At 36.3% G+C, this 26,083-nt stretch overlaps 1 protein-coding gene across 1 annotated transcript in view; it reads left to right on the top strand.

Annotated features, from left to right (window-relative positions):
• Positions 1–26,083, top strand: part of DNAH6 (dynein axonemal heavy chain 6) — a 288,563-nt gene that overhangs the window by 93,185 nt on the left and 169,295 nt on the right. The window contains exons 17-23 of the mRNA XM_079940119.1: positions 5,793–5,906; positions 9,768–9,911; positions 17,774–17,986; positions 18,671–18,763; positions 20,599–20,718; positions 22,682–22,862; positions 25,341–25,437. Coding sequence (XP_079796245.1) covers positions 5,793–5,906; positions 9,768–9,911; positions 17,774–17,986; positions 18,671–18,763; positions 20,599–20,718; positions 22,682–22,862; positions 25,341–25,437 — 962 coding nt within the window. The remainder of the gene's footprint in view (positions 1–5,792; positions 5,907–9,767; positions 9,912–17,773; positions 17,987–18,670; positions 18,764–20,598; positions 20,719–22,681; positions 22,863–25,340; positions 25,438–26,083) is intronic.

The following is a 26,083-nucleotide window of genomic DNA, read 5'->3' as shown; positions in this document are numbered from 1 at the left end:
TTTTGTGACATTTTGTCTGGTTTTGGTATCAGGGTGATGGTGGCCTTGTAGAATGAGTTTGGGAGTGTTCCTGCCTCTGCTATATTTTGGAAGGGTTTGCGAAGGATAGGTATTAGCTCTTCTCTAAATGTTTGATAGAATTTGCCTGTGAAGCCATCTGGACTTTGGTCCTGGACTTTGGTTTGTTGGAAGATTTTCAATCAGTTTCAATTTCAGTGCTTGTGATTGGTCTCTTTATATTTTCTATTTCTTCCTGGTTCAATCTCGGAAGGTTGTGCTTTTCTAAGAATTTGTCCATTTCTTCCAGGTTGTCCATTTTATTGGCATATAGTTGCTTGCAGTAATCTCTCATGATTCTTTGTATTTCTGCAATGTCAGTTGTTACTTCTCCTTTGTCATTTCTAATTCTATCGATTTGAGTCTTCTCCCTTTTTTTCTTGATGAGTCTGTCTAATGGTTTATCAATTTTGTTTATCTTTTCAAAGAAACAGCTTTTAGATTTATTGATCTTTGCTATCATTTCATTCCTTTTTCATTTATTTATGATCTGATCTTTATGATTTCTTTCCTTCTGCTAACTTTGGCTTTTGTTTGTTCTTCTTTCTCTAGTTCCTTTAGATGTAAGGTTAGGTTGTTTATTTAAGGTTTTTCTTGTTTCTTGAGGTAGGATTGTATTGCTATAAACTTCCCTCTTAGAACTGTTTTCACTGCATACCATAGGCTTTGGGCCATCGTGTTTTCATTATCATTTTTTTCTAGGTATTTTTTGATTTCCTCTTTGATGTCTTCAGTGAACTCTTGGGTATTTAGTAGTGTATTGTTTAGCGTCCAGGGTTTGTATTATTTACAGATTTTTTTCCTGTAATTGATATGTAGTCTCATAGTTTTGTGGTCAGAAAAGATACTTGATACAATTTCAATTTTCTTAAATTTTCCAAGGCTTGATTTGTGACCCAAGGTATGATCTATCCTGGAGAATGTTCCATGAGCACTTGAGAAGAAAGTGAATTGTTTTGTTTTTGGATGGAATATCCTATAAATATCAGTTAAGTCCATCTAGTTTAATGTGTCCTTTAAAGCTTGTGTTTCCTTATTTATTTTCATTTTTGATTATCTGTCCATTGGTGAAAGTGGGGTGTTAAAGTCCCCTACCATCATTATGTTACTGTCAATTTCCCCTTATATGGCTGTTAGCATTTGCCTTATGTATTGAGTTGCTCCTATGTTGGCTACATAAATATTTACAACTGTTATATCTTCTTCCTGGATTGATCCCTTGATCGTTATGTAGTGTCCTTCTTTGTCTCTTGTAATAGTCTTTATTTTAAAGTCTATTTTCTCTGATATAAGAATTGCTACTCCAGCTTTCTTTTCATTTCCATTTGCATAGAATGTCTTTTTCCATCCCCTCACTTTCAGTCTGTATGTGTCCCTAGGTCTGAAGTGGGTCTCCTGTAGACAGCATATATATGGGTCTTGTTTTTGTATCCATTCAGTGAGCCTGTGACTTTTGGTTGGAACATTTAAACCATTTACATTTAAGGTATTTATCGATATGTATATTCCTATTACCATTTTCTTAATTGTTTTGGGTTTGTTATTGTAGGTCTTTTCCTTCTCTTGTGTTTCCTGCCTAGAGAAGTTCCTTTAGCATTTGTTGTAAAGCTGGTTTGGTGGTGCTGAATTCTCTGAGCTTTTGTTTGTCTGTAAAGGTCTTAATTTCTCCATTGACTCTGAATGAGATCCTTGCTGGGTAGAGTAATCTTGGTAGTAGGTTTTTCCCTTTCATCACTTTAAGTATATCCTGCCACACCCTTCTGGCTTGCGGAGTTTCTGCTTAAAGTTCAGCAGTTAACCTTATGGGGATTCCCTTGTATGTTATTTGTTGCTTTTCCCTTGCTGATTTTAATATTTTTCTTTGTATTTAATTTTTGACAGTTTTATTAATATGTGTCTTGGCATGTTTCTCCTTGGATTTATCCTTTATGGGACTCTCTGCACTTCCTGGACTTGACTGACTATTTTCTTTCCCATATTAAGGAAGTTTTCAACTGTAATCTCTTCAAATATTTTCTCATTCCCTTTCTTTTCTCTTCTTCTTCTGGGACCCTTATAATTTGAATGTTGATGCACTCAATGTTGTCCCAGAGGTCTCTGAGACTGTCCTCAATTCTTTTCATTCTCTTTTATTTATTCTGCTCTACGGTACTTATTTCCACTATTTTATCTTCCAGGTCACTTATCCATTCTGTCTCAGTTATTCTGCTATTGATTCCTTCTAGAGAATTTTTAATTTCATTTATTGTGTTGTTCATCATTCTGTTTGCTCTTTAGTTTTTCTAAGTCCTTGTTAATCCTTTCTTTTATTCTCCATTATATTTCCAAGAGTTTGGATCATCTTTACTATTTTTACTCTGAATTCTTTTTCAGGTATACTGCCTATTTCCTCTTCATTTGTTTGGTCTGGTGAGGTTTTACCTTGCTCCTTCAACTGCTGTATATTTCTCTCTCTTCTCATTTTGCTTAATTTACTGCATTTGGGGTCTCCACTTCACAGGCTGCTGGTTCGTACTTCCCATTGTTTTTGGTGTCTGCCTCCAGTGGGTAAAGTTGGTTCAGTGGGTTGTGTAGGCTTCCTGGTGGAGGGGAGTGGTGCCTGTGTTCTGGTGGATGAGGCTGGATCTTGTCTTTCTGGTGGGCAGGACCATGTCCTGTTGTGTGTTTCAGGGTGTCTGTGAACTTATTATGATTTTAGACAGTCTCTCTGCTAATGGGTGGGGCTGTGTTCCTTTCTTGCTAGTTCTTTGGCATGGGTGTCCAGCACTGGAGCTTGCTGGTCATTGAGTGGATCTAGTTCTTAGCATTGAGACAGAGATCTCTGGGACAGCTCTTGCTGATTGATATTACTGTGGCCAGGAGGTCTCTGGTGGTCCAGTGTCCTGACTCTGGTCTCCCACCTCAGAGCCTCAGGCCTGACACCCAGCCAGAGCACCAAGACCCTGTCAGCCACATGGCTCAAAAGAAAATGGAGGAAAGAAAGAAAACTAAAATAAAGTTATTAAAATAAAAATTTTTTTGTTAAAATTAAAAAAATTAAATAAAGAAAGAAGAGAGCAACCAAACCAATAAACAAATCCACCTATAAAAAGAAGCACTAAAACCTAAACTAAAGGGAAAAAAATCAAACAGACAGAACCCTAGAACAAATCGTAAAAGCAAACCTATACAGACAATATCTCCAAAGAAGCATACAGATACACACTCACAAAAAGAGAAAATGGAAAACATATATATATATATATATATATATATATATATGAAAAACAAAGGAAGAGAGCAACCAAATCAATAAACAAATCTAATGATAGTAAGCTCTATATACTAAACTAAGATAAACATAAAACCAGAAATAAGTTAGATGCAGAAAGCAAACCCCAAGTCTACATTTGCTCTCAAAGTCCACCGCCTCAATTATGGGATGATTTGTTGTCTATTCAGGTATTCCACAGATGCAGGGTACATCAAGTTGATTGTGGAGATTTAATCCGCTGCTTCTGAGGCTGCACAGAGAAATTTCCCTTTCTCTTCTTTGTTCACACAGCTCCTGGGGTTCAGTTTTGGATTTGGCCCCACCTCTGCATGTAGGTCACCCTCTGGTGTCTGTTCTTTGCCCAGACAGGAGGAGGTTAAAGGAGAAGCTGATTAGGGAGCTCTGGCTCACTCAGGCCTGGGATAGGGAGGGGTACAGAATGCAGGGCGAGCCTGCGGCAGCAGAGACCAGCCTGACGTTGCACCAGCCTGAGGCGTGCCATGTGTTCTCCCGGGGAAGTTGTCCCTTCATCACGGGACCCTGGCAGTGGCGGATTGCACAGGCTCCCAGGAGGGGAGGTGTGGATAGTGACCTGTTCTTGCACACAGGCTTTATGGTGGCTGCAGCAGCAGCCTTAGCATTTCATGCCTGTCTCTGGTGTCTGCACTGATAGCTGCGGCTCGCGCCCATCTCTGGAGCTCATTTAGGCAGTGCTTTGAATCCCCTCTCCTTGCGCACCCCGAAACAATGGTCTCTTGCATCTTAGGTAGTTCCAGACTTTTTCCCAGACTCCCTCCTGGCTAGCTGTGGCACAATATCCCCCTTAAGGCTGTGTTCACACAGCCAACCCCCGTCGTCTCCCTGGGATCTGATCTTGAAAGCCCGAGCCTCAGCTCCCAGCCCCAACTCACTCCAGCAGGGTTCCACCGGTGAAGGGGTTTCCTACTGTGCAGAAATATTTCCTCCTTTACAGCTCCCTCCCCGATGTGCAGGTCCTGTCCCTATTCTTTGTCTCTGTTTCGTCTTTTTTCGTTTTCCCTACCTGGGTACGCGAGGAGTTTCTTGCCTTTTGGGAAGTCTGATGTCTTCTGCCAGTGTTCAGTAGGTGTTTTGTAGGAGTTGTTCCACATGTAGATGTATTTTTTATGTACTTGTGGGGAGGAAGGTGATCTGCACGTCTTACTCCTCTGCCATCTTGAAGGGCCCCCTGAGGTATAGATTTTAATGTCTCCTCTTTCATTTCTGATTTTATTTCTTTGCATCATCTCTCTTTTTTTTCTTAGTCTAGCTAAAGGTTTGTTTATCTTTTCAGAAAAAAAGCTCTTAGTTTCATTGATCTTTTCTATTGTTTTTCTGTTCTCTATTTTTTTTATTTCCACCCTGATCCTTGTTATTTCCTTTCTTCTGCTAACTCTGGGCTTAACTTGTTCTCCTTTTCTAGTTCTTTGTTGTGTAAAGTCAAGTTGTTTATTTGAGGTCTTTCTATTTTCTTAATATATCCATTTATTACTATAAACTTCCCTCTCAGAACTACTTTTGCAGCATCTCATCGGTTTTGGTGTGCTGTGTTTCCATTTTTATTTGTTTCAAGATATTTATTTTTATTTCCCTTTGATTTCCTCTATAAGCCATTGGTTGTTCAGGAGTGTGGTGTTTAGTTTCCAAATATTTGTAAATTTTCCATCTTTCCTCTTGTTGTTGATTTCTATTTTCATACCATTGTAGCTGGAAAAGATAATATGATTTCAGACTTCTTAAACTTGTTAAGACTTCTTTTGTGGCCTATCATATGATCTATCCTGGGGAATGTTCTGCGTGCACTTGAAAAGAATGTGTATTTTGCTGCTATTGTATGCAATGTTTAAAGCCCCAGCTTATGGCAAAGCTCACAGTTTCTGTGCAACCAACCTCCTGGAGATTTTCCCACCTCCAAGGCATGAAAACAGCTTCTTCAGATTTTCTTGCAACCTTTCTCTGTCTAGGGTTCATATACAGTCCACTGGGTTAGAAATAGGTAAGAAACTAGGCTGTTCACTCCATCTTTAATCTCCCCATTCCCTCCACCAACTACCACACAAACATCCTCTCCCTCTTCTATCATCTAAGATATAAGCCCTAAAGGATATCATTGCCTCTAAAGACTCATCTGTTTACCCAATAGACCAGACAGGTATATACATGTATGATCCAACTTGAGAAAGAATGCCCTTAGCACTCTTGTAATATTTGTGTCTTTGGAAAATTTCTAAGTTCTAAGGAAATATAAAGAATTATATTTTGTCACTCAAATAGAAATCTGAATATACATGGGGTTTTGTGATTTGTTTTTTCATTGTTTCTGTCTCTCCTTTTCTTTCCCCATTTGGGTCCCACCCATATTCTGCTAAGGTGTCACTGTATCAAAAATTATTGATAGGAAGATAACATAAGATCTCTATATCAGAAAATTAAATAGTACATTTTGCTTATTATATTTTAAAAGGTAGAAGTGTCCAAGTTTGAAGCTTTGGAAGAAGTTAGTGCTGAATTGAAGCTCAAACAATTGCTCTGGGATTCTTTATCTGAATGGGATCAACTCCAACAAGAATGGTTACAGGTAAAAAAAAACAACAACTTTCATTTCTTAAATCATTTTTGTATTATTTAACCTTAGAATCCTAATGGTATGAATTATAGTTTTTTAAAAAAATAAGCTGGTGTATTCTTAATTTCAGCAAAACATGCAGTGTTATTTTATGGGAATTATTATCAGCTTTCTGGTGAAATGCACAAAGGTCTTTCTGCCACATAAGTCTTTAAGTACCACAGAGAAGACTACATTATTGTAAGGCAGGTTTCTCAGGTCCTCCAAATAAGATAACTAAATGAAGGAGTCATCAAAGGACCTCACAGCATGGCATTTAACTTCTTTGTGGTTTCTGAACACAATGTTGTCCCAACACACTACAGCCAAGTGTTATTAAGGTTTGTAGGATTTTATTCATGATCTACACACATTAGATTTCTGTTAGCCTAGGTTCTGTTTTTATTGTCCTTTTTTTAATTAATTAATTTATTTATTTTTATAATATTGTGAAAGAACTTGACTCATTGAAGGAACATGGTAAGTGTTTTTTTTTTTTTGGATGTTAGGGGTAGGAGTTTAATTAATTAATTTATTTTTGCTGTGTTGGGTCTTCGTTTCTGCACGAGGGCTTTCTCTAGTTGTGGCAAGTGGGGGCCACTCTTCATTGCAGTGCGCGGGTCTCTCATTATTGCAGCCTCTCTTGTTGCAGAGCACAGGCTCCAGACGCGCAGGCTCAGTAGTTGTGGCTCACGGGCCCAGCCGCTCCACGGCTTGTGGGATCCTCCCAGACCAGGTCTCGAACCCGTGTCCCCTGCATTAGCAGGCAGATTCTCAACCACTGCGCCACCAGGGAAGCCCTTATTGTCCTTTTAAAAAAAAAAAAAAGAAAGAAAGAAAGAAAGCCCTTTTGTTCCCTGTGATAGAATAGAATCCCAGTAATGAGATCCAGGATCTTCCCTTGAGAGCTTAATAGTAAATTCTAGTAATAGTAAATTAGGGGACCAGGTATCATAGGGTTTGGTTTTTAGGGTCTACCCTTGCGTTCAAACCTTAACAAGTGTCAGCCCTCTAGGAGGCAGAATAGATGACCATCTGTTCTTTCAAGTGTGATATGGACATGTAAGAAATACCATCAACTTCACAAATATTGTTTTACACTTGCTTGTTCAGCTTCCCTATGCTGGTGCCTATAATTAGAAGTCACATATCTGGGCACAGTGATGCAAGAATGTTTCCCAGATAATGTTCTAGGTGCAGTAGATACCAGTGGAGAATAAAAAGGACAAAGTCCAAACCCTCACAGAATTTGCCTTTCAGTGGAGAAAGTGGAAAATAAACAAACATATATATACTATTATATCAGAGAATTTTAAGTGCTTTTGTGTAACTCATTTATCACTTATCTCAGAATTAGAAAATGCTCCTGAGTAGTAAAGAAGAAGCTTAGAGAGTTTTCTGATTACCACCATAGATTAGAGCAGTAGCTTCTAAAGTGGGACAAATTTACCATAGGAAGTATACAAAAAGACCCATTAGGGAGCAAAAAGAAAATGCTGAATCCAGAAAAAAAAATGAATGTTTATAAATTTTCTTTTTTTAAAATTGAGGCATATTTGACATGTTAGTTTCAGGTGTAAAATATAATGATCCAATATTTCTGTATATTGCACAGTGATCACCACAATAAGTTCAGTTAACATTTGTCACCTTACATAGTTACAAAACTTTTTTTCTTATGAGAATATTCAAGATCTATTCTCTTAGCAGCTTTCAAATATGCAATACAGTGTTATTAACTATAGTCACTGTGCTGTACATTACATTCCCATGATTTATTTATTTTATAACTGGAAGTTTGTACATTTTGACCTCCTTCACTTATTTCACACACACACACCCCTCCTCTGGAAACTACCAATTTGTTCTGTTTTAGTTGTTTTGTTTTGTTTTGCTTTAGGTTCTACATATGAGTTATTCTGTTGTTTTGTTTGCTTTTGGATTCCATATACAAGTGGGGTCATATGGTATTTGTCTTTCTTTGTCTGACTTATTTCACTTTACGTAAAGCCCTCATGGTCCATCTATGTTGTCAAAAATGACAAGGTTTCATTCTTTTTATGGCTGAATAATAGCCTATTGTATACATATACTACATTTTCTTCATCCATTCATCCACTGGTGGCCACTTAGTTTGTTTCCATTTCTTGGCTATTGTAAATAATGCTGCTATGAACTTGGGTGTCTGTATATCTTTTTGAATCAGTGTTTTTGCTTTCTTAGGATAAATAATCAGAAATGGAATTGCTGAATCATATGATAGTTCTATTTTTAATTTTTTGAGGAATCTTAATACTGTTTTCCATATGGCTGTTGTGCCAATTTACATTTCTGTTAGCAATGCACAGGTGTTCCTTTTTCTCCACATCTTTGCCAACACTGGTTCTATTTTGTCTTTCTGATACTAAAATTCTAACAGGAGTGAGGCAGTATTTCATTGTGCTTTTGATTTTAATTTCCCAGTGATTAATGATGTTGAGCATTTTTTCATGTACCTGTTGGACATCTGTTACGTCTTCTTTGGAAAAAATATCTATTCAGATCCTTTGCCCTATTTTTAATCAGGTTGTTTTTCTGCTATTGAGTTCTTTATATATTCTGGATATTAACCCCTTATCAGCTATATTATTTGCAAATTTTTTCTCCCATTAAGTATAGCTTTCCTTTTCATTTTGTTCATGCTTTCCTTTGCTGTGCAGAAGCTTTTTAGTTAGATGTAGTTGCTTATTTTACTTTTGTTTCCTTTGCTTTTGGTGTCAAATCCAAAATATTGTTGCCAAGACCCACCTCAAGGAGCTTACTGCCTATATTTTCTTCTAGGAGTTTTTAGGTTTCAGGTCTTAGGTTCAAATCTTTAATCCATTTTGAGTTATTTTTGTGTGTGGTCCAGTTTCATTCCTTTGCCTCTAACTGTCCAATTTTCCCAACACCATTTATTGAGAGACTGTCCTTCCCCCATTGTATATTCTTGACTCCTTTCTTGTAAATTAATTGACCATACATGTGTGGGTTTATATTTGGGCTTTCTCTTCTGTTCCATTAATCTATGTGTCTGTTTTTGTGCCAGTACTATGCTGTTTTGATGACTATAACTTTGGATAGTTGGATAATCTGAAATCAAGGAATTGATACCTCCATCTTTTTTATTCTTTCTCAAGATTGCTTTGGCTATTCTGAGTCTTTTGTGGTTCCATACAAATTTTAGGATTGTTTGTTGTATTTCTGTGAAAAATACCACTGGAATTTTGATAGGGATTGTATTGAATCTGTAGATTTCTTTAGGTGGTATAAACATCTTAACAATATTAATTCTTCCAATCCATGAGCATGGAATATCTTTTCATTTTTACAAATTTTCTATTACCATCAATCCATATGCCCATCTGACATAATATATGTGTACACTTACATGTTTATGTAACTGAGAAATATATTTATAAATACATGCATACATTGGAATGCATGTTTAAATCAGTTATATTAAAGGGCTACATGATCAAATAATAGGAGACTACTTGGTGAGACATTTCTAGGTCACAAGAGTAAACATTAGCTATTTGTAACTTTACAATGGTTGGCCCTCTGGAATAAATTACAGGGATTGCAATACTGCATTTGGTGATATGGGAGAAAATGATATGAGTGTAATAAACAAACAATGCCTGATACACTATTAGAAATCTTAATAAGTAGAGCCATTTCCAAAATATAGAGTCAACTTGGTTTAACAACATAGCTATCAAAAAATGTGAGTAGAGTAAAAAAAATTTACTATTTCAAGTTTGCCTTTTATCATATGTCTTAACTTCTTTGTTTTCCCCTCAATTTTCATAGTCTAAATTTGACTGCCTGGATCCAGAATTTCTAAACAGTCAAGTTTCCAAATATGCCAAATTTGTGACTCAATTGGAAAAAGGCTTGCCACCCAACAGTGCAGTGCCCCAGCTAAAAAGTAAGGTGGAAAATATGAAAGAAAAGGTAAGTTTAGTAGAAATTATTTCCAAAACTCCAGGTCAATCAGTTACTACTTGATGCTAATGAGACCAAAGCCAGGAATTCTTCTCTGTTTAAATTAGTCAGCTTTGCAGAGAGAAGAAACAACAGACAAATTCAGCTACTGTATTGCAGAGGCACAGACTGCATCCCTCTCTTCAACTGGCCAAATCATGCAATTGATTTTTATGAGAATTCTAGTTGTTTCTCATTCTCACCAGCACTTGTTATCAATAGGGAGTTTATTTATTTGGTTTGGTTTGGTTTTCATTTTAACCTTTCTAATAAATGTGTGGTACAGTCTCATAATCGTGATGATTTACCTTTTTCTAATGATTAGTAATGTTGAACATCTTTTCCCATGTCCATTTGCCATCCATCTACCTTCTTTGCTGAAATGTCTGTTTGAATATTAGCCCAATTTTTAATTGGGTTGTTTGTTTTGTTATTAGTGAGTTTTCAGAGTTCTCTTTTTTGGAACTTTAAAATCTATATTTTATTTAATTTTTGACACATAGAGAACAGTGTCCATTGGCAACGATGATCCTTGTTCATTCATTCTTCTGTTGACTCTCAAATAGTAATTAAATAGTACTCAGAAAGTAATGGTAAAAGAGACTACCAGCTTGAAAATTTGTAACACAAATGATATTTGACACACCAAAAAGTTTTTATACATTTTACACAGCAGAAGTTTTTAGAATTTACATTCTAAAGACATTAGGGTCTAACAATTCATAGAAGAACAGCAAAGATTTTTTTTAATTTTTATTTTATATTGGAGTATAGTTGATTAACAATGTTGTGTTATATAGTCATGATATAAGTCCTTTTTCAAATATGTAACTTGATAATTGTTTTCCCGGTCAGTGGCTTGTCTTTTTAGTCCCTAAACAGTGACTTTCACAGAACAAAAGGCTTAAATTTGATAAAAGTCCAAGTAATATTTTTTTCTTTTACAGATTATCTTTTTAGTATAGAATCTAAAAACTTTTGCCAAACCTAAAGGTCACACAGAGTTTCTTCTGTATTTTCTTCTGGAAGTTTTTTAGTGTTGCTTTTTTTTTAAATTAAAGTATATGATTTGAGTTATTTACATTTTTACATATGGATATTCAGTTGATCCAGAACCATTGTTTGAAAAAAGTATTCTTTCTCCATTGTTTGCCTTTTCATCTTTGTCAAAAGTCAGCTGACCATATTTTTTAGTCTGTTTCTGGACTCTCTATTCTGTTTGGTTGTTCTGTAAGTCTATTCTTTCACCAATACCATGCTCTCTTGATAACTATAGCTAGTAAGTCTTGAAATCAGGTAGTGTTAAGTTCTCCAACTTGTTCTTCTTTTTCACAATTTTGTCAATTCTGATTCCTTTACCTTTTCATGTAAATGTTAGAATTAGCTTATCATATGTATAAAAAATTGCTGGGATTTTGGGTGGACTGTGTCAAATCAATAGATCAATTTCCAGAGAATTGACATCTTAACAAGATTGAATTTTCTAATCTGTTACCTGCCTATCCCTTTATTTAGTTAGGTCTTCTTTTATTTCTTTTCATTAACATTTTGTAATTTTCAGTGTACAGATTATGCACATATTTAAAACTAAGTATTCTTTTATGGTATCTTAAATTATATTTTTTTTCATTTCAAATTCTAAGTGTTCATTGCTGGTATGTAGGAATACTATTGACCTTTGTATATTGATCTTATATCCTGTGATCTTAATAAATTCACTTTTTAATTTTAGGAGATTTTTGTACATTATTCAGAATTTTCAACATAGAAAATGATTTCAACTGTGAATAAAGACAATTTTATTTCTTCCATTACAATCTGTGTGCCTTTTATTTCTTTTTCTTGCCTTGTTGCACTGGCCAGGATTTACTGTACGATATTGAATAGGAGTGGTGAGAGAAAACATCCTTGTCCTTTTCTGTATCTTAGAGGGGAAATATTCAGTCTCTTTTTAAGTATGATGTTAGTCAAATTTTTTTATAGATGCCCTATATTAAGGTAACAGTTTCATAGTTTCCTGAGAGGTTTCTTTTTTTTAATCATAGATGGGTGTTGATAATTATCAAATGATTTTTCTATGCCTATGATCATATGGTTTTTCTTCTTTAATCTATTAACATGGTGAATTACATCTATCAGTGGTCAAATATTGAAGCAGGCTTGAATTCCTGAACTGAACCTCACTTGGGTCGTGATGTACTATACTCTTTTATATTGCTGGATTCAAATTACTAATATTATTTGAGGATGTTTTTGCACCTATATTCATGAGGGACATTGATCTTTAGTTTTCTTTTCTTGTAACATCATTGTGTGGTGATGAGTTAATACTGCCTCATAAAATGACTTGGGGAGTGTTCCTTCCTCTTCTATTTTCTGCAGGAGATTATACAGAATTAGTATTATTTTTCACTTAGATGTTTGGTAGAATTCAAGAGTGAAACTATCTGAGCTTGAAGTTTTCTCTTTTGGAGGGATTTTAACAAAAAATTGAATTTCATTCATACAAAATGATGGACAAACCCACAGCCAATATCATCCTCAATGGTGAAAAACTGAAACCATTTGCACTAAGATCAGGAAAAAGACAAGGTTGCCCACTCTCACCACTATGATTCAACATAGTTTTGGAAGTCTTAGCCACAGCAATCAGAGAAGAAAAAGAAAAAAAAGGAATCCAAATCAGAAAAGAAGAAGTAAAGCTGTCACTGTTTGCAGATGACATGATACTATACATACAGAATCCTAAAGATGCTACCAGAAAACTGCTAGAGCTAATCAAGGAATTAGGTAAAGTAGCAGGATACAAAATTAATGCACAGAAATCTCTGGCATTCCTATACACTAATGATGAAAAATCTGAAAGTGAAATCAAGAAAACACTCCCATTTACCATTGCAACAAAAAGAATAAAACATCTAGGAATACACCTACCTAAGGAGACAAAAGACCTGCATGCAGAAAATTATAAGACACTGATGAAAGAAATTAAAGATGATACAAAAGGATGGAGAGATATACCATGTTCTTGGACTGGAAGAATCAACATTGTGAAAATAACTGTACTACCCAAAGCAATCTACAGATTCAATGCAATCCCTATCAAACTACCACTGGCATTTTTCACAGAACTAGACCAAAAATTTTTACAATTTGTATGGAAACTCAAAAGACCCCAAATAGCCAAAGCAACCTTCAGAAAGAAAAATGAAGCTGGAGGAATCAGGCTCCCAGACTTCAGACTATACTACAAAGCTACAGTAATCAAGACAGTATGGTACTGGCACACAAACAGAAATACAGATCAATGGAACAGGATAGAAAGCCCAGAGATAAACCCACGCACATATGGTCTCCTTATGTTTGATAAAGGAGGCAAGAATATACAACAGAGAAAAGACAGCCTCTTCAATAAGTGATGCTGGGAAAACTGGACACCTACATGTAAAAGAATGAAATGTGAACACTCCCTAGCACCATACACAAAAATAAACTCAAAATGGATTAAAGACCTAAATGTAAGGCCAGACACCGTCAAACTCTTAGAGGAAAACATAGGCAGAACACTCTATGACATAAATTACAGCAAGATCCTTTTTGACCCACTGCCTAGAGAAATGGAAATAAAAACAAAAATAAACAAATGGGGCCTAATGAAACTTCAAAGCTTTTGCACAACAAAGGAAACCATAAACAAGACCAAAAGACAACCCTCAGAATGGGAGAAAATATTTGCAAATGAAGCAACTGACAAAGGATTAATCTCCAAAACATACAAGCAACTCATGCAGCTCAATATCAAAAAAAGCAAACAACCCAATCCAAAAATGGGCAGAAGACCTAAATAGACATTTCTCCAAAGAGGATATACAGATTGCCAACAAACACATGAAAGAATGCTCAACATCATTAATCATTAGAGAAACGAAAATCAAATCTACAATGAGATATCATCTCACACCAATCAGAATGGCCATCATCAAAAAGTCTACAAACAATAATTGCTGGAGAAGGTGTGGAGAAAAGGGAACCCTCTTGCACTGTTGGTGGGAATGTAAATTGATACAGCCATTATGGAGAACAGTAAGGATGTTCCTTAAAAACTACAAATAGAAGTACCATATGACCTAGCAATGCCACTACTGGGCATATAGCCTGAGAAAACCATAATTCAAAAAGAGTCATGTACCGCAATGTTCATTGCAGCTCTATTTACAATAGCCAGGACATGGAAGCAACCTAAGTGTCCATCAACAGATGAATGGGTAAAGAAGATGTGGCACATATATGGAATGGAATATTACTCAGCCATAAAGGAAACGAAACTGAGTTATTTGTAGTGAGGTGGATGGACCTAGAGTCTATCACACGGAGTGAAGGAAGTCAGAAAGAGAAAAACAAATACCGTATGCTAACATATATATGGAATCTAAAAAAAAAAATTGGTCATGAAGAATCTAGGGGCAAGACAGGAATAAAGATGCAGGCCTACTAGAGAATGGACTTGAGGATATGGGGCGGGGGAAGGGTAAGCTGGGACAAAGTGAGAGAGTGGCATGGACATATATACACTACCAAATGTAAAATAATAGCTAGTGGGAAGCAGCCACATAGCACAGGGAGACCAGCTCGGTGCTTTGTGACCACCTAGATGGGTGGGATAGGGAGGGTGGGAGGGAGGGAGATGCAAGAGGGAAGAGATATGTGGATATATGTATATGTATAACTGATTCACTTTGTTATAAAGCAGAAACTAACACACCATTGGAAAGCAATTATACTCCAATAAAGATGTTGAAAAAAAACATGAAAAAAAATTTTTAAATAAAAAATAAAATAAAATAGATTCTCTATTGTTGGTGAAAAAAAGAAAAAAAAATTACGGCTTATATCAAAGATACACAGAAATCAAGTGAAAGAATTTTCAATGGCCCAAGTTGTAATGATTTGACCAAACAATAAATAATACAATATTGTGTTATAACCCAAATTATAAAATAAATATCCATGAATTCATATTGACATAAGTAAACAACTGAGTGGATGAATAGATAGATAAATAGGTAGATAGATAGACAAAGGATAAAAGACAAATCTTCTACAAAGAAAAATTCCAAATAACTTATGAGGATACTGCATCTCAAGACAGTGGAGCTTTATTTATTTTGATGCTCCATTGTTAGATGTATTCACACTTAGTATTACTATTTCTTCTTGGAGAATTGACCCTCTTATCATTTACATATTTTCCCTCTTTATTTTTTATAAGATTTCTTCTTCTGAAGTCTGCATTATCTGAAATTAATATAGTTAGTACAGATTTCTTTTAGAGTTTTCATGATATTACTTTCTCCATTTTTTCACTTTTAACTTTTCTATGTCTTTATATTTAAAGTATTTCTTGAACAGCATATAATTGGTTCCTGCTTTTTTATCCAATCTGATTTTTAAAAAGTCTTTTAAATGACATGTTTAGACCATTAATATTTAGAATATTATTTGTATGGTTGGATTAAAATTGTCATCATGCTGGTTTTTTATTTGTTTGTTGTTTCTTTTTTCCTCTTTTTCTTTCCTCTCTTGATTTAATTGTATATGTTTTATGATTCCGTTTTATCTTCTCTATGGAGTTATTATTCATACTTCATTAAAGCAATTTTTAGTGGTTATCCTAGATTTAAAATATAGATTTTCAATTAATCCAAAACAACCTTCAAATAATATTATACTGCTTCATGCATAGTATAAAGAGTTTATAATACCATATTCCCAATTCTCCCTCTCATCCTTTGTATTAATGTTGTCATATATTTTACTTTTATATGTAGTATAAACACTACATGTTGCTACTATTTTTGTTTTTTATAGTTACCTTTTAGGAGAATAAAAATAGAATATGAAATTTATTTTACATCTGTTCCATTTCCAATGTTCTTCATTTCTTTGTATGGATCAAAGTTTCTGACTCATAGCATATTCATTCTGCCTGAAGAACTTCCTTTAATATTTCTTACTGAGTAGGTATACTAGCAATGAACTCCCCAAATTTTTGTTTTGAGAAAGTCTTTATCCTTTATTTTGAATGATATTTTCACTGGTATATAATTATGAGTCGGCAGATTTTGTTTTTTCTTTCAACAATGTAAAAATATCCTTTTGTTATCTTTTTACTTGCATGATTTCTGACATAAAGTCTGCTGTAGTTCTTATCCTTGTTCTTCTGTAGATAATATGTATTTTTTGTCTGGCTACCTTCAAATTTTTCTCTTTTTCTTGGTTTTTGGCAGTATGAAGTGTGATATGCCTGGGTGTATGTTATTATTGTTGTTTACCATTTATATTTATCCTGCTTGATATTCTCAGAGTTTCTTGGATCTCTGGTTTTGTGTCTGCCTTTAACTTTGAAAAAAATTGAGCCATTATTTCTTTGATATCTCTTCTGCTGTGTTTTCTATCTCTCTTATCTTTCTGGGATTTCTATTACATGTATGTCAGACCATCTGATATTGTACAAAGCTCAAGGATATTCTGTTCTAGGTTTGGATGGGGGCAGGGAAGTATTTCACTGTTTTTTCTCTTTGTGTATGAGTTTGGGTAATTCCTACTCACTTACCTTCAAATTCATGGATTCCTTGTCTGTGTTCATCTCATCAAAGACATTCTTTGTATCTCTTACAGTCTTCCTCATTTCTAACATTTCCATTTGATTTTTAATTATAGTTTCCATCATTTTATTGACATTTCCCTTCTGATCTTGCATGTTGTCTACCTTTTCCATTAGATCCATTAACATATTAATCACAATTAGCTTAAGTTCTATCTGTTAATTCCAACATATGTGTCAGATTTGAGTGTGATTCTGATTAATTTTGTATCTTTTGGGATGTATGTTTGCCTTGCCCTTTCACATACTTCTTAAATTGTTGTTGAAATCCAGACATCTTATGCAGAACAGTAGATACTGAAGTAAATAATTTTTATGCCTGGAAATGATCATGCCTTTCCTTCTACTTGGCCTTCTGTGTGGCATGTTATATTAAATCTGGTTAGAAATTTGGCTAGATTTGAAGTTTGGTGTTGCTGTGGTTGCCCTCAGTATACCACAGTATTCAAATTGTTCTAGTGATACCTTGTGTTTAGTTTGGACTTGTTTGCCAACGGTCATTTTTTCAATTTCTGTTTTCCCTGACCTTGGGTCATTCTTTCGTTTTATGCCCAGAGAAAATCTGTATCTTGCAGCTTTCCACTCTCTATTCCACTGTTATTTTTACTCAGTACTTGTTAGCCTGGTGGAAGAAGTGAGGAGGAATATTCCCTTGTGTTCTGATTAAGTTTCTATCCTAACAAAGCACTGTGCTCCTTTTTCACAAAATTCTGAGCTTCACAGTTGTTCCTGTCCCTCCTCCAGCTTTAGTAATATTTGTAATATTTAGTAATATTTGTAGCCCCCAGGGACTTCACACTCTCATGCTACCCTACATTCAGTCTTAGCAACTTATTTTTAAAATTCAGCAACATCTTCTAACTAGTTTAAACGGCAACCCAAGGCATCTCTCCTAGGTAAGCAAATTCTCGGGTCCTGTTTCTTGCTGTGGAGACAACTGTGGGTACCAGTGTCTCTTCAAATTTTGACTTCGTTGGTTTCCCTGAAGCCTCACTTTTCTGATGGGTTCAATACAAGTCATTAACTTGCAGTTTGTGCAGACTTTTCTTTGTTGTAAGAGTGTCAGTGGTGTTCTTTCTAGCTCTTTATGTGCCCAAATTGAAACCAGAAGCCTTGGGCTGTTTTTCAGATAAAAAGGATGGTGTCTCTGAGAGTGTTTGTTTTCCAGCTTCCAGTTATCATTGACCTGAGGAACCCAACTCTGAAGCCTAGACATTGGGCAGCTATTGAACAAACAGTTGATGCCACCCTAGTAGACCTTGACATTCCATTAACCTTGGAGAAGCTCTCTGAGTTGCATGTTTTTGACTTTGGCCAAGAAATCCAGGACATTTCTGGACAGGCTTCTGGAGAAGCTGCCTTAGAAACACTTCTTAAAAAGGTAAACCTGAAAAATGTATATTCTGAAGATCAGGGAATGTAAAGGTTTTCATATTCAGTGAGATCAACTTTTGTTTTATCTGAATGGGTTTTTCAACATTGCAGCTTTCACCCTCTCATTATCAGTTATCCTTGTGCTGTTTCCTTACATTTATATCATTATTATTGTTATCACCTCTATAAATATCTTCTTTCTGCTTAGCTTATAATCCAACAGGAACTTGATGGCAACAAATTTGCATGCTTTATATAAAGAACCACATACCAAGGAAGATCTCTTATGCCAAAATACATTACCTTTCAAACTTACACACTAGAGAAGATTCACTATACGAAATGCTTCAAAAGCACATTGAGAAGATTTCTCTACTTAGGATATTTAACCTCCTTACTCCAAAAACACACATCTTCCAAGCATCTATGTAAAAAGAATTTTTTTCTTTTAATTAAAGCATGAAGTGGGAGGGAATACACATGAAAGTATCACAAATTATTCATATGTTTTAATGCTGTTCAATAAAATTAAGCAAATCATTGTCATCTAACCTAGAAGATTTTAAGAATTTTAAAGGCAGAAGGAGATTAGGATAATTATGGAGTTTTCACTTGTTTCATTCCACATGCATTTATCAAGTACCTACACACAAATGAATTGAGCTATCCTAAGACTTGAACTATTTCTAAGGTGGAGGATTCTTGGAAAACAACTGAATTTGTCGTCCTCCCTCACCGTGACTCCAAAGATGTGTTTATCCTGGGTGGCACAGATGACATACAGGTGGGTAACTGGGTTATTGAAACTTATGTTGAAGGTTCTTGTGAGACCTAGTCCTAAATATTCTATGGGAGGTTATTATGAAGGACTGAAATATGAGAGTTGTTAAACAAGGAAAAATCTAATTGGGAAGGCAATACATGAATATGAATAATTGACATGAATACTTGTACATGAAATATTTAGCAAAGCAATAGATATGTTTTATATATATATATATATATATATATATATATATGAGTTATAATCTTGTAGTTGATAACTGTTGAGGAATTTAGAAGAGCAAAGAGATCAGTTGTGGCTGAAGTGTTCAGAGAATCCTTCCTAGACCAGCGAAGACATGCTGGACCTTAAAAATCTGGGGGTCTGATAGGCATAGATGGGAATGGAAGGCATTTCAAACCATTTAAATGAGGCAAAGAAGCGTGAATGAGCATTTCAGGTTTATATCACACTAAGAAGCTAAATTCACTTGAATTTTTTGAGATTAGGAGTAGATGGTCATGCTCTATTAACAACAAAAGAAGATAAATCTAACCCATGTGTTTGGAATATTCTTAGTGACTTAAAATCCAAAGGGCACATTTGTTTAGCAAAAGAATCTGGGAATTATGACTCAATTTAAAAAGCAAAGTCCACACAGAGACCTATGTTCAATATCCTGTAATAAACCATAATGGAAAAGAATATGAAAAATTGTACACATATGTATAACTGAATCACTTTGCTCTACAGCAGAAATTAACACAATATTATAAATCAACTATACTTCAATAAATTTTTTTTTAGAAAAGCAAAGCCCTGGCCTGTTATGGTGTACCCAGCCCAGAATTAGAGATGAAATGGCTTTGCCAGGTGTAGTCTGGAAGAGCAAGACCAGACGTCACGCTGTGCGGTAGAGGGGAGAGCAGACCCAAGATAGAAATCAGTCAGTATGAGGCCAGGTGATGCCAGGTGATGGGGCTTCTGCTCTCAAGAAGTTTATAATTTAAATAGAGCAATTAAAATTCTTTAGATTAACAGACACAGTTTTTTAAATGTACATGTTCTGCGAGGGGTGCTGTGGTATAAGAGGAAGGAGTAGGGGAGGGGGGAGGTAGAGGGAAAACTGTCTATAATCATCCAGAGCTTGACATGAATGAGTTCACTTTTCCTCTTCCTCAAGATAATTGAGGGAAAGTGATGTTTCATTGGGTAGGGAAGGCACTTACTTTTTCAAGTTTTGAGCACTTTGAGAAATAAAGACCTGGATGACCAAATGATATAAAGAAGGTACCATATACCTTGTAGGGGGGAGACTGGAGAAGAGTGCTGAGCTAAACAGAAATGTGTGCCATTAATAATTACAGAAACAGCCAGGATTTGACAATCAGAAGTTCCTTGGTGACATTTAAGAGAACATGATAGTGCATTATAAGCCCTAGTGAAGGAGAGAAGGAGGGGAAGTGGATGGGTGGGAAACAGTAAGTGAAATTAAGCTGTTTATTCAAAAAGTTGGCTTTTAAATGGTTTGGGATTAACATATACACACTACTATATATAAAATAGATAATCAACAAGAACCTACTGTATATATAGTACAGGGAACTCTACTCAAAATTCTGCAATAACCTATACAGGAACAGAATCTGAAAAAGAGTGAATACATGTATGTGTGTAACTGAATCACTTTGCTGTACACCTGAAACTAACACAACATTGTAAATCAACTATATTCCAATATAAAACTAAAAATGTTAAAATAAAAATAAATGGGCTGCTGGAATTAAATATCTGTAATTATCTTTGAGAGCAAAAACACATGGTGTCGCATGTATTTTCTTCGCCTTTCCTTAAAGGTCCTTCTTGATGACAGCACCATCAACATTGCGACCATTGCCTCATCACGTTACGCTGGCCCACTGAAAACTCGAGTGGATGACTGGCAGAAACAACTTGCTTTGTTTAATCAAACACTGGTGAGTAAGGATCATTTCAATTCATGGACTCAGAGAATTGGATTTAGAAATCATTTGTTCAGTCACTTAAATATTGTACAGTTTAGATATAAGATTTAATTATTGACATTTTATTATACTCAAAATGTAAGGAAAATGCAAATATATTGAACTCTTCTTTGCAAGACTATACCATTACCCTTGTATTAGTTATTATTGCTGTGAAAGAAAATACCACAAACTTAGTGGTATAAAACAATCTACATTTATAATCCCACAGTTTCTGTGGGTCAGGAGTTCATAACTTAACTGGGTCTTATACTCAGGGTCTCACGAGGGTTCAGTCAAGATGTGGGCCAGGACCGGGCTCTCATCAGAGGTTCAACTGAGGAAGGACGTTGGCAGAAATCATTTTCTTGCAATTCCGGGACCGGGGGCTTCATTTTCTCACAGGCTGTCAACCAGAGGCCATCCTCAGCTCCTCCATGTTGCCCACAGTTTTTTTGCATGTGGACTTCCTCAACAAAATCGCTTACTCCATCAGTCGAGCAGGGAAGAGAAAGTCTCCTGGCAAGACAGAGGTTACAGCCTTGTGTACTGTACACATAACTGTGTACGTCCTATTATCTTTGTATATTCTCCATAGCTAGAAGCAAGTCACGGTGGCACCCACACTCGAGGGGAGAGGATCACCCAAGGTCAGGAAGCCCAGGTCTTGGGGGCCACCTTAAGAGTCTAGCCACAGCAAGCTCATATTTACTAAACAAATACTGCTGCTTGAAGTCTCCTTGGCACCCTTCCTGTCATACACACCTTCTCTTTATTTTATTCAACCTCAGATTATCCCATAATAAAGAACCCACTTACTCTGGTCTCACTTTGTTCCCATCCAATCTCTTTCTTAGACTTCATTTTTTTCCCTTGATTTAATTATGTTGTGGTTTTTATATGTTCTAATATGAAAAGGTATCTGTGAAATAATAAAGGCACTAAGTAAGAAAAGGCAATTTGTTCCATCCTCATTTCATAGAGATCTCTATGGTGAATCCATCCTCTTCAATGGACTCTTTTTAATCTGACGCCTGTCCAGCCTTCTGTACTGATGGCTGAGCCCCATGAAAGGAGAGACTAAATTTAGATCAAAGTAAAGGGCATGTTTCCATAGAAGGTCCTTAAAAGAAGCAGTGCTGAATAGTAGGGATCCTCCAGAGAATTAAGTGTATAGAAAGTGTGAGACCTGAAATAAACCAAGGAGTGGTTGGGACATAAGGGCTTAAGCATAGCCCCCAAATCTAGAGTGAGACACGAGAAACCCTTTCACGGATCTCAGGCCCACACATGTGATGGCAGGAGGCTCAGAGGAACGGTGAGGTCTATAGACTTTAGATCTGACCCTGCACTTCTGCTTTCTCTGATTAACAGTGATTGTCTCTAGGAGGAAAGTGATGCGTGATTTTCTTCTTCCTCCCAGTGTTCTGTCTTTGCCACATGTTCTGTCACAAGCAGGTTTTACTTTTTTGATTGAAGAAAATGAATCATATTTCTTCTTAAAAAGAGGGAGAGGGAAGAATGATAGACATAATTGAGGCAAAAAAAACCACATCTTTTTTGCTAACCATTTTTATATTTGGAAATAGTAAGTAAATCACTAAACTTACCACTTCCCAACCCTTCAGATTCCTTTAAGTAAGCATCGTGCCTCCACCTAGAGTGTCTCCTCTGGGCATTTTAATCCTCTTTCTCTGGGTCCATTCTGGTTACCACACAGTAGTAGATTCGTTATAACTCTACTCAGTACAAAAAATGGGTTGAAATTAGGCTGAGGTGAGAGTTGGACCTCTTAATGAGGTTTCATTTCAAAGGACCTGTGAGAAGCTGCCAAAAGGAAAAAGATACAGTGAATCCCCATGTAATTATTTTTAACGTAACTGTATTTTTTCAACCTGAGGTTAAAAATCTGGTAATGTCCCTATTTTTCTCCTAGGAAGAGTGGCTGAACTGCCAGAGAAACTGGCTCTACCTAGAGAGTATTTTTAGCGCTCCAGATATTCAGAGGCAGTTACCTGCAGAGGCCAAGATGTTCCTTCAAGTGGATAAGTCATGGAAAGAAATCATGAGGAAGGTGAACCGGCTGCCTAATGCTCTCCGAGCAGCTACTCAACCAGGTAAAAAAGAAGCCACAAAGGAATTACAGTTATCTAAAATGTCCATCACCTGTAAGATTCTAATAAAATGTGGTACATTCAACCCTTGATTCCAGTCAGCGTTGATGACCAGGAACATTTGTAGTACATTTGACACTCATGCTAAACAATGTGAATTGAACACTGTTGTTGTTATTTTATTACTATTTGTATTATTATTATCGTCATCATCATCATCATCTTTCAGCTCAGTTCATAGTTTTGGCACACAAGGATGTACTTTTTTTGCTGTTTTTAGAATTAGGGGATCCTGCCACAGAGTATCAGTGATGCTTCCATCTCACAATTTAGGCTACAAAAAATACATTTACATTCAGTTGACCTATTCTGTTAAAGTTCTCACAGACCTATAACCATAAAAATTTCCACACCGTATTTTAAGTAATTCATTAAGACCACTTACGAATATTGCCACTAATGGTAATTCTAATCTCAGGGTTGAAATGTGTTTTATTTATTTTTTAAATTAATTTTTATTGGAATATAGTTGATTTGCAATGTTGTGTTAGTTTCTGCTGTACAGCAAAGTGAATCAGTTATACATATACATATATTCACTCTTTTTTAGATTCTTTTCCCATACAGGTCATTACAGAGTATTGAGTAGAGTTCCCTGTGCTGTACAGTTGAAATGAGTTTTAGTAAGTTCTGTTTCTAGGGATGTGGACTCAAAGTCCTTCCAGGTGATTACACATGCGTGGTGATTGAACTTTACGGTTTGTATCACAGCCTTAGCGGGATTGGTTGTTGTTCTGCAAATGGCAGCACGCTGCCTATCCTGGTGATACGGACAGAGAGCTTCCTTGTCCAGCAGAGGCAGCCTGCTGGACTATACTCTTTGCCCAAAGACTCTTACATAAAACATAAACAGGCAGGAAAAACTCTATGGGATGATAAAATCGAAAACCTTAAAACTTTGGGGCTTCAGGAGGCTGCCCACAATCCTTGGTTCCTGGTCCCCTTCCAGTCACAACTGCAGCACTCCAGCCTCTGCTTCTGCCATCACATCTCCTTCTCTGCCACTTATAAAGACCCCTGCGGGGAATTCCCTGGCAGTCCAGTGATTAGGACTCCTCTCTTCCACTGCAGGGGGCACGGGTTCGATCCCTCACTGGGGAACTAAGATCCCACAAGCTGCGCAGCACGGACAAAAAAAAAACAAAAGACCCCTGGGATTACACTGGGCCCACTGCATGATCCAAGATAATCTCCCCATCCTATGATCTGTAGCTTAACCACATCTGCCAGGTGCCTTTTTCCATAAAAACTAACATATTCTCAGGTTCTCGGGATTAGGACATGGGTATATCTGAGAGGCCTTTATCTTGCCTAGCACATCCACTTAATGTGCATATCCAAACCTTTTGCTGCAAAAATATTAATGTGTTTTATTACAGAGTGCTGCCTCAGTGCCAACTGGACTTTTGTTATATAATGTAACTTTTGAAATGTTTTTAAAAATCCAAAATACATTTGGTCCTAGGGATTTCAGATAAAGGAGTGTGGACCTGTATATATCATTTCAGGTGATGATAAAGCAGTGAAGAAAAATTAAGCAGGGTAAAGGCGCTAGAGAGTAGTTGGGGGCTGCAGTGTGTGTGTGTGTGTGTGTGTGTGTGTGTGTGTGTGTGTGAGATGAAAGGATTTTTTTGATAAAGTGGCTTTTGAGTAGAGATCTGCAGGAATGAGGAAATGAAACATGTTCGTGGATCTAAGGGAGGATTGTTAAAGGCAGAGAGAAGAACAAAGACCCTGCGGTAAGAGCATGCTTAGCGTACATGACCGTCACCAAGGAAGCCAGAGTGGGGTGGAGTGCAACGCACAGGAGAGGGCTTAGGAGTGAGGCCAGAGAGGTGAGTGTGCTTGGGTGGCGGGTTGGGGATTGGATTAGGTCACTGATCACGTAGAGACTCGGAGACCGTGGAAAAGACCGGATTTGATTCTCAGACAGGTGGGGAAGCCAGGCACTGTGATATGCACCAAAACATCAAGTGAGACATGAATCTTGCTCCTAAAGGTGCTACAGTTTAGTGATAAAGACATAGGATGCTATTGCCACAATTTTTTTGCATCTAAATATGGCAAAAAAAACAGAAGACATGAGTAAGAAGGTGACAGAGAATATGTAGTATTTAGAGAATGGCAACTGTTTGGCTTTGGTTTGCGCACCCCTGGCCCCCAAAACTGGGGGATGACAGATAAAAAGGTTTCAAGTTAATTACCTGTTCATCTGTGGCAAATATCAAAATTAATGTTATTATTAAAAGTTATAGTTAACATTCTTAGCCAACCCCCCCAATTTTAGCTTATTAAACCATTCTTTCATCAAATAAAACCAAAACTTTAAAAATGTTAATATCATATTTTACTTCCACTTAAAATTATATTCTCTATTTATTTTAACACAACTTTACCAGTACCTTTCTTTTCAATGAACAGGACTTCTGGAAACTTTTCAAAATAATAATGCATTACTTGACCAAATTCAGAAGTGTCTAGAGGCATATTTAGAATCAAAAAGAGTTATCTTTCCAAGGTAAGTTTATAAAGCTACCAACAATATTTTTTAGTAGTTAAGAGTATCCATTAATTTGTTAGGATATATATAAAATCAAAACATCAGGGAACCAAAGAGGGAAACAAGAAAGATATTTCATAATAGCAATCCAGCTAATATCTTGATTGGAGCGTGTAAGTGTCAAGGATAAATATACAATATTTGGTTTAAGTGGATAAGTACCCAAGGTACTGGAAAGATTCTTGATCACAGCATTGTTTCACTGCTGGGAGTGTATGTGTGTACCTGCATGTGTGTGTGTGTCCACAGATGGGTATGTAAAAAGTTAGAGACCTTTGTTGCCTGAGCTGGTTTCTTTAGGTTAATTGGTGTCCTAAGAGGGTTACTGTAGAAGTCATCTAAGAGGTCATTTCACAAATTCCAAATGAAATTTTTTACTCATCCATTCGTTCTAGAAACATACCAAATGTTTTGCTCAGTGATAAAAATACAAAGAAGAAAAGGCCAGATCCCCACTCTAATGGATCTCATGGTTAACAGGTGGACAGTCATGTAAATACACCATTTCAATATAATTATATATGACTACACTATGACTACCTGATGGTAGCAAGTGCTCCAGACTTCAGTCTTTGGGGCACATTGTACCGTAACACAGACATTA

Source organism: Stenella coeruleoalba (assembly GCF_951394435.1).
Source record: "Stenella coeruleoalba genome assembly, chromosome: 13".
Lineage (NCBI taxonomy): Eukaryota > Metazoa > Chordata > Mammalia > Artiodactyla > Delphinidae > Stenella > Stenella coeruleoalba.
This window is presented reverse-complemented; position numbering and strand designations above follow the sequence as displayed.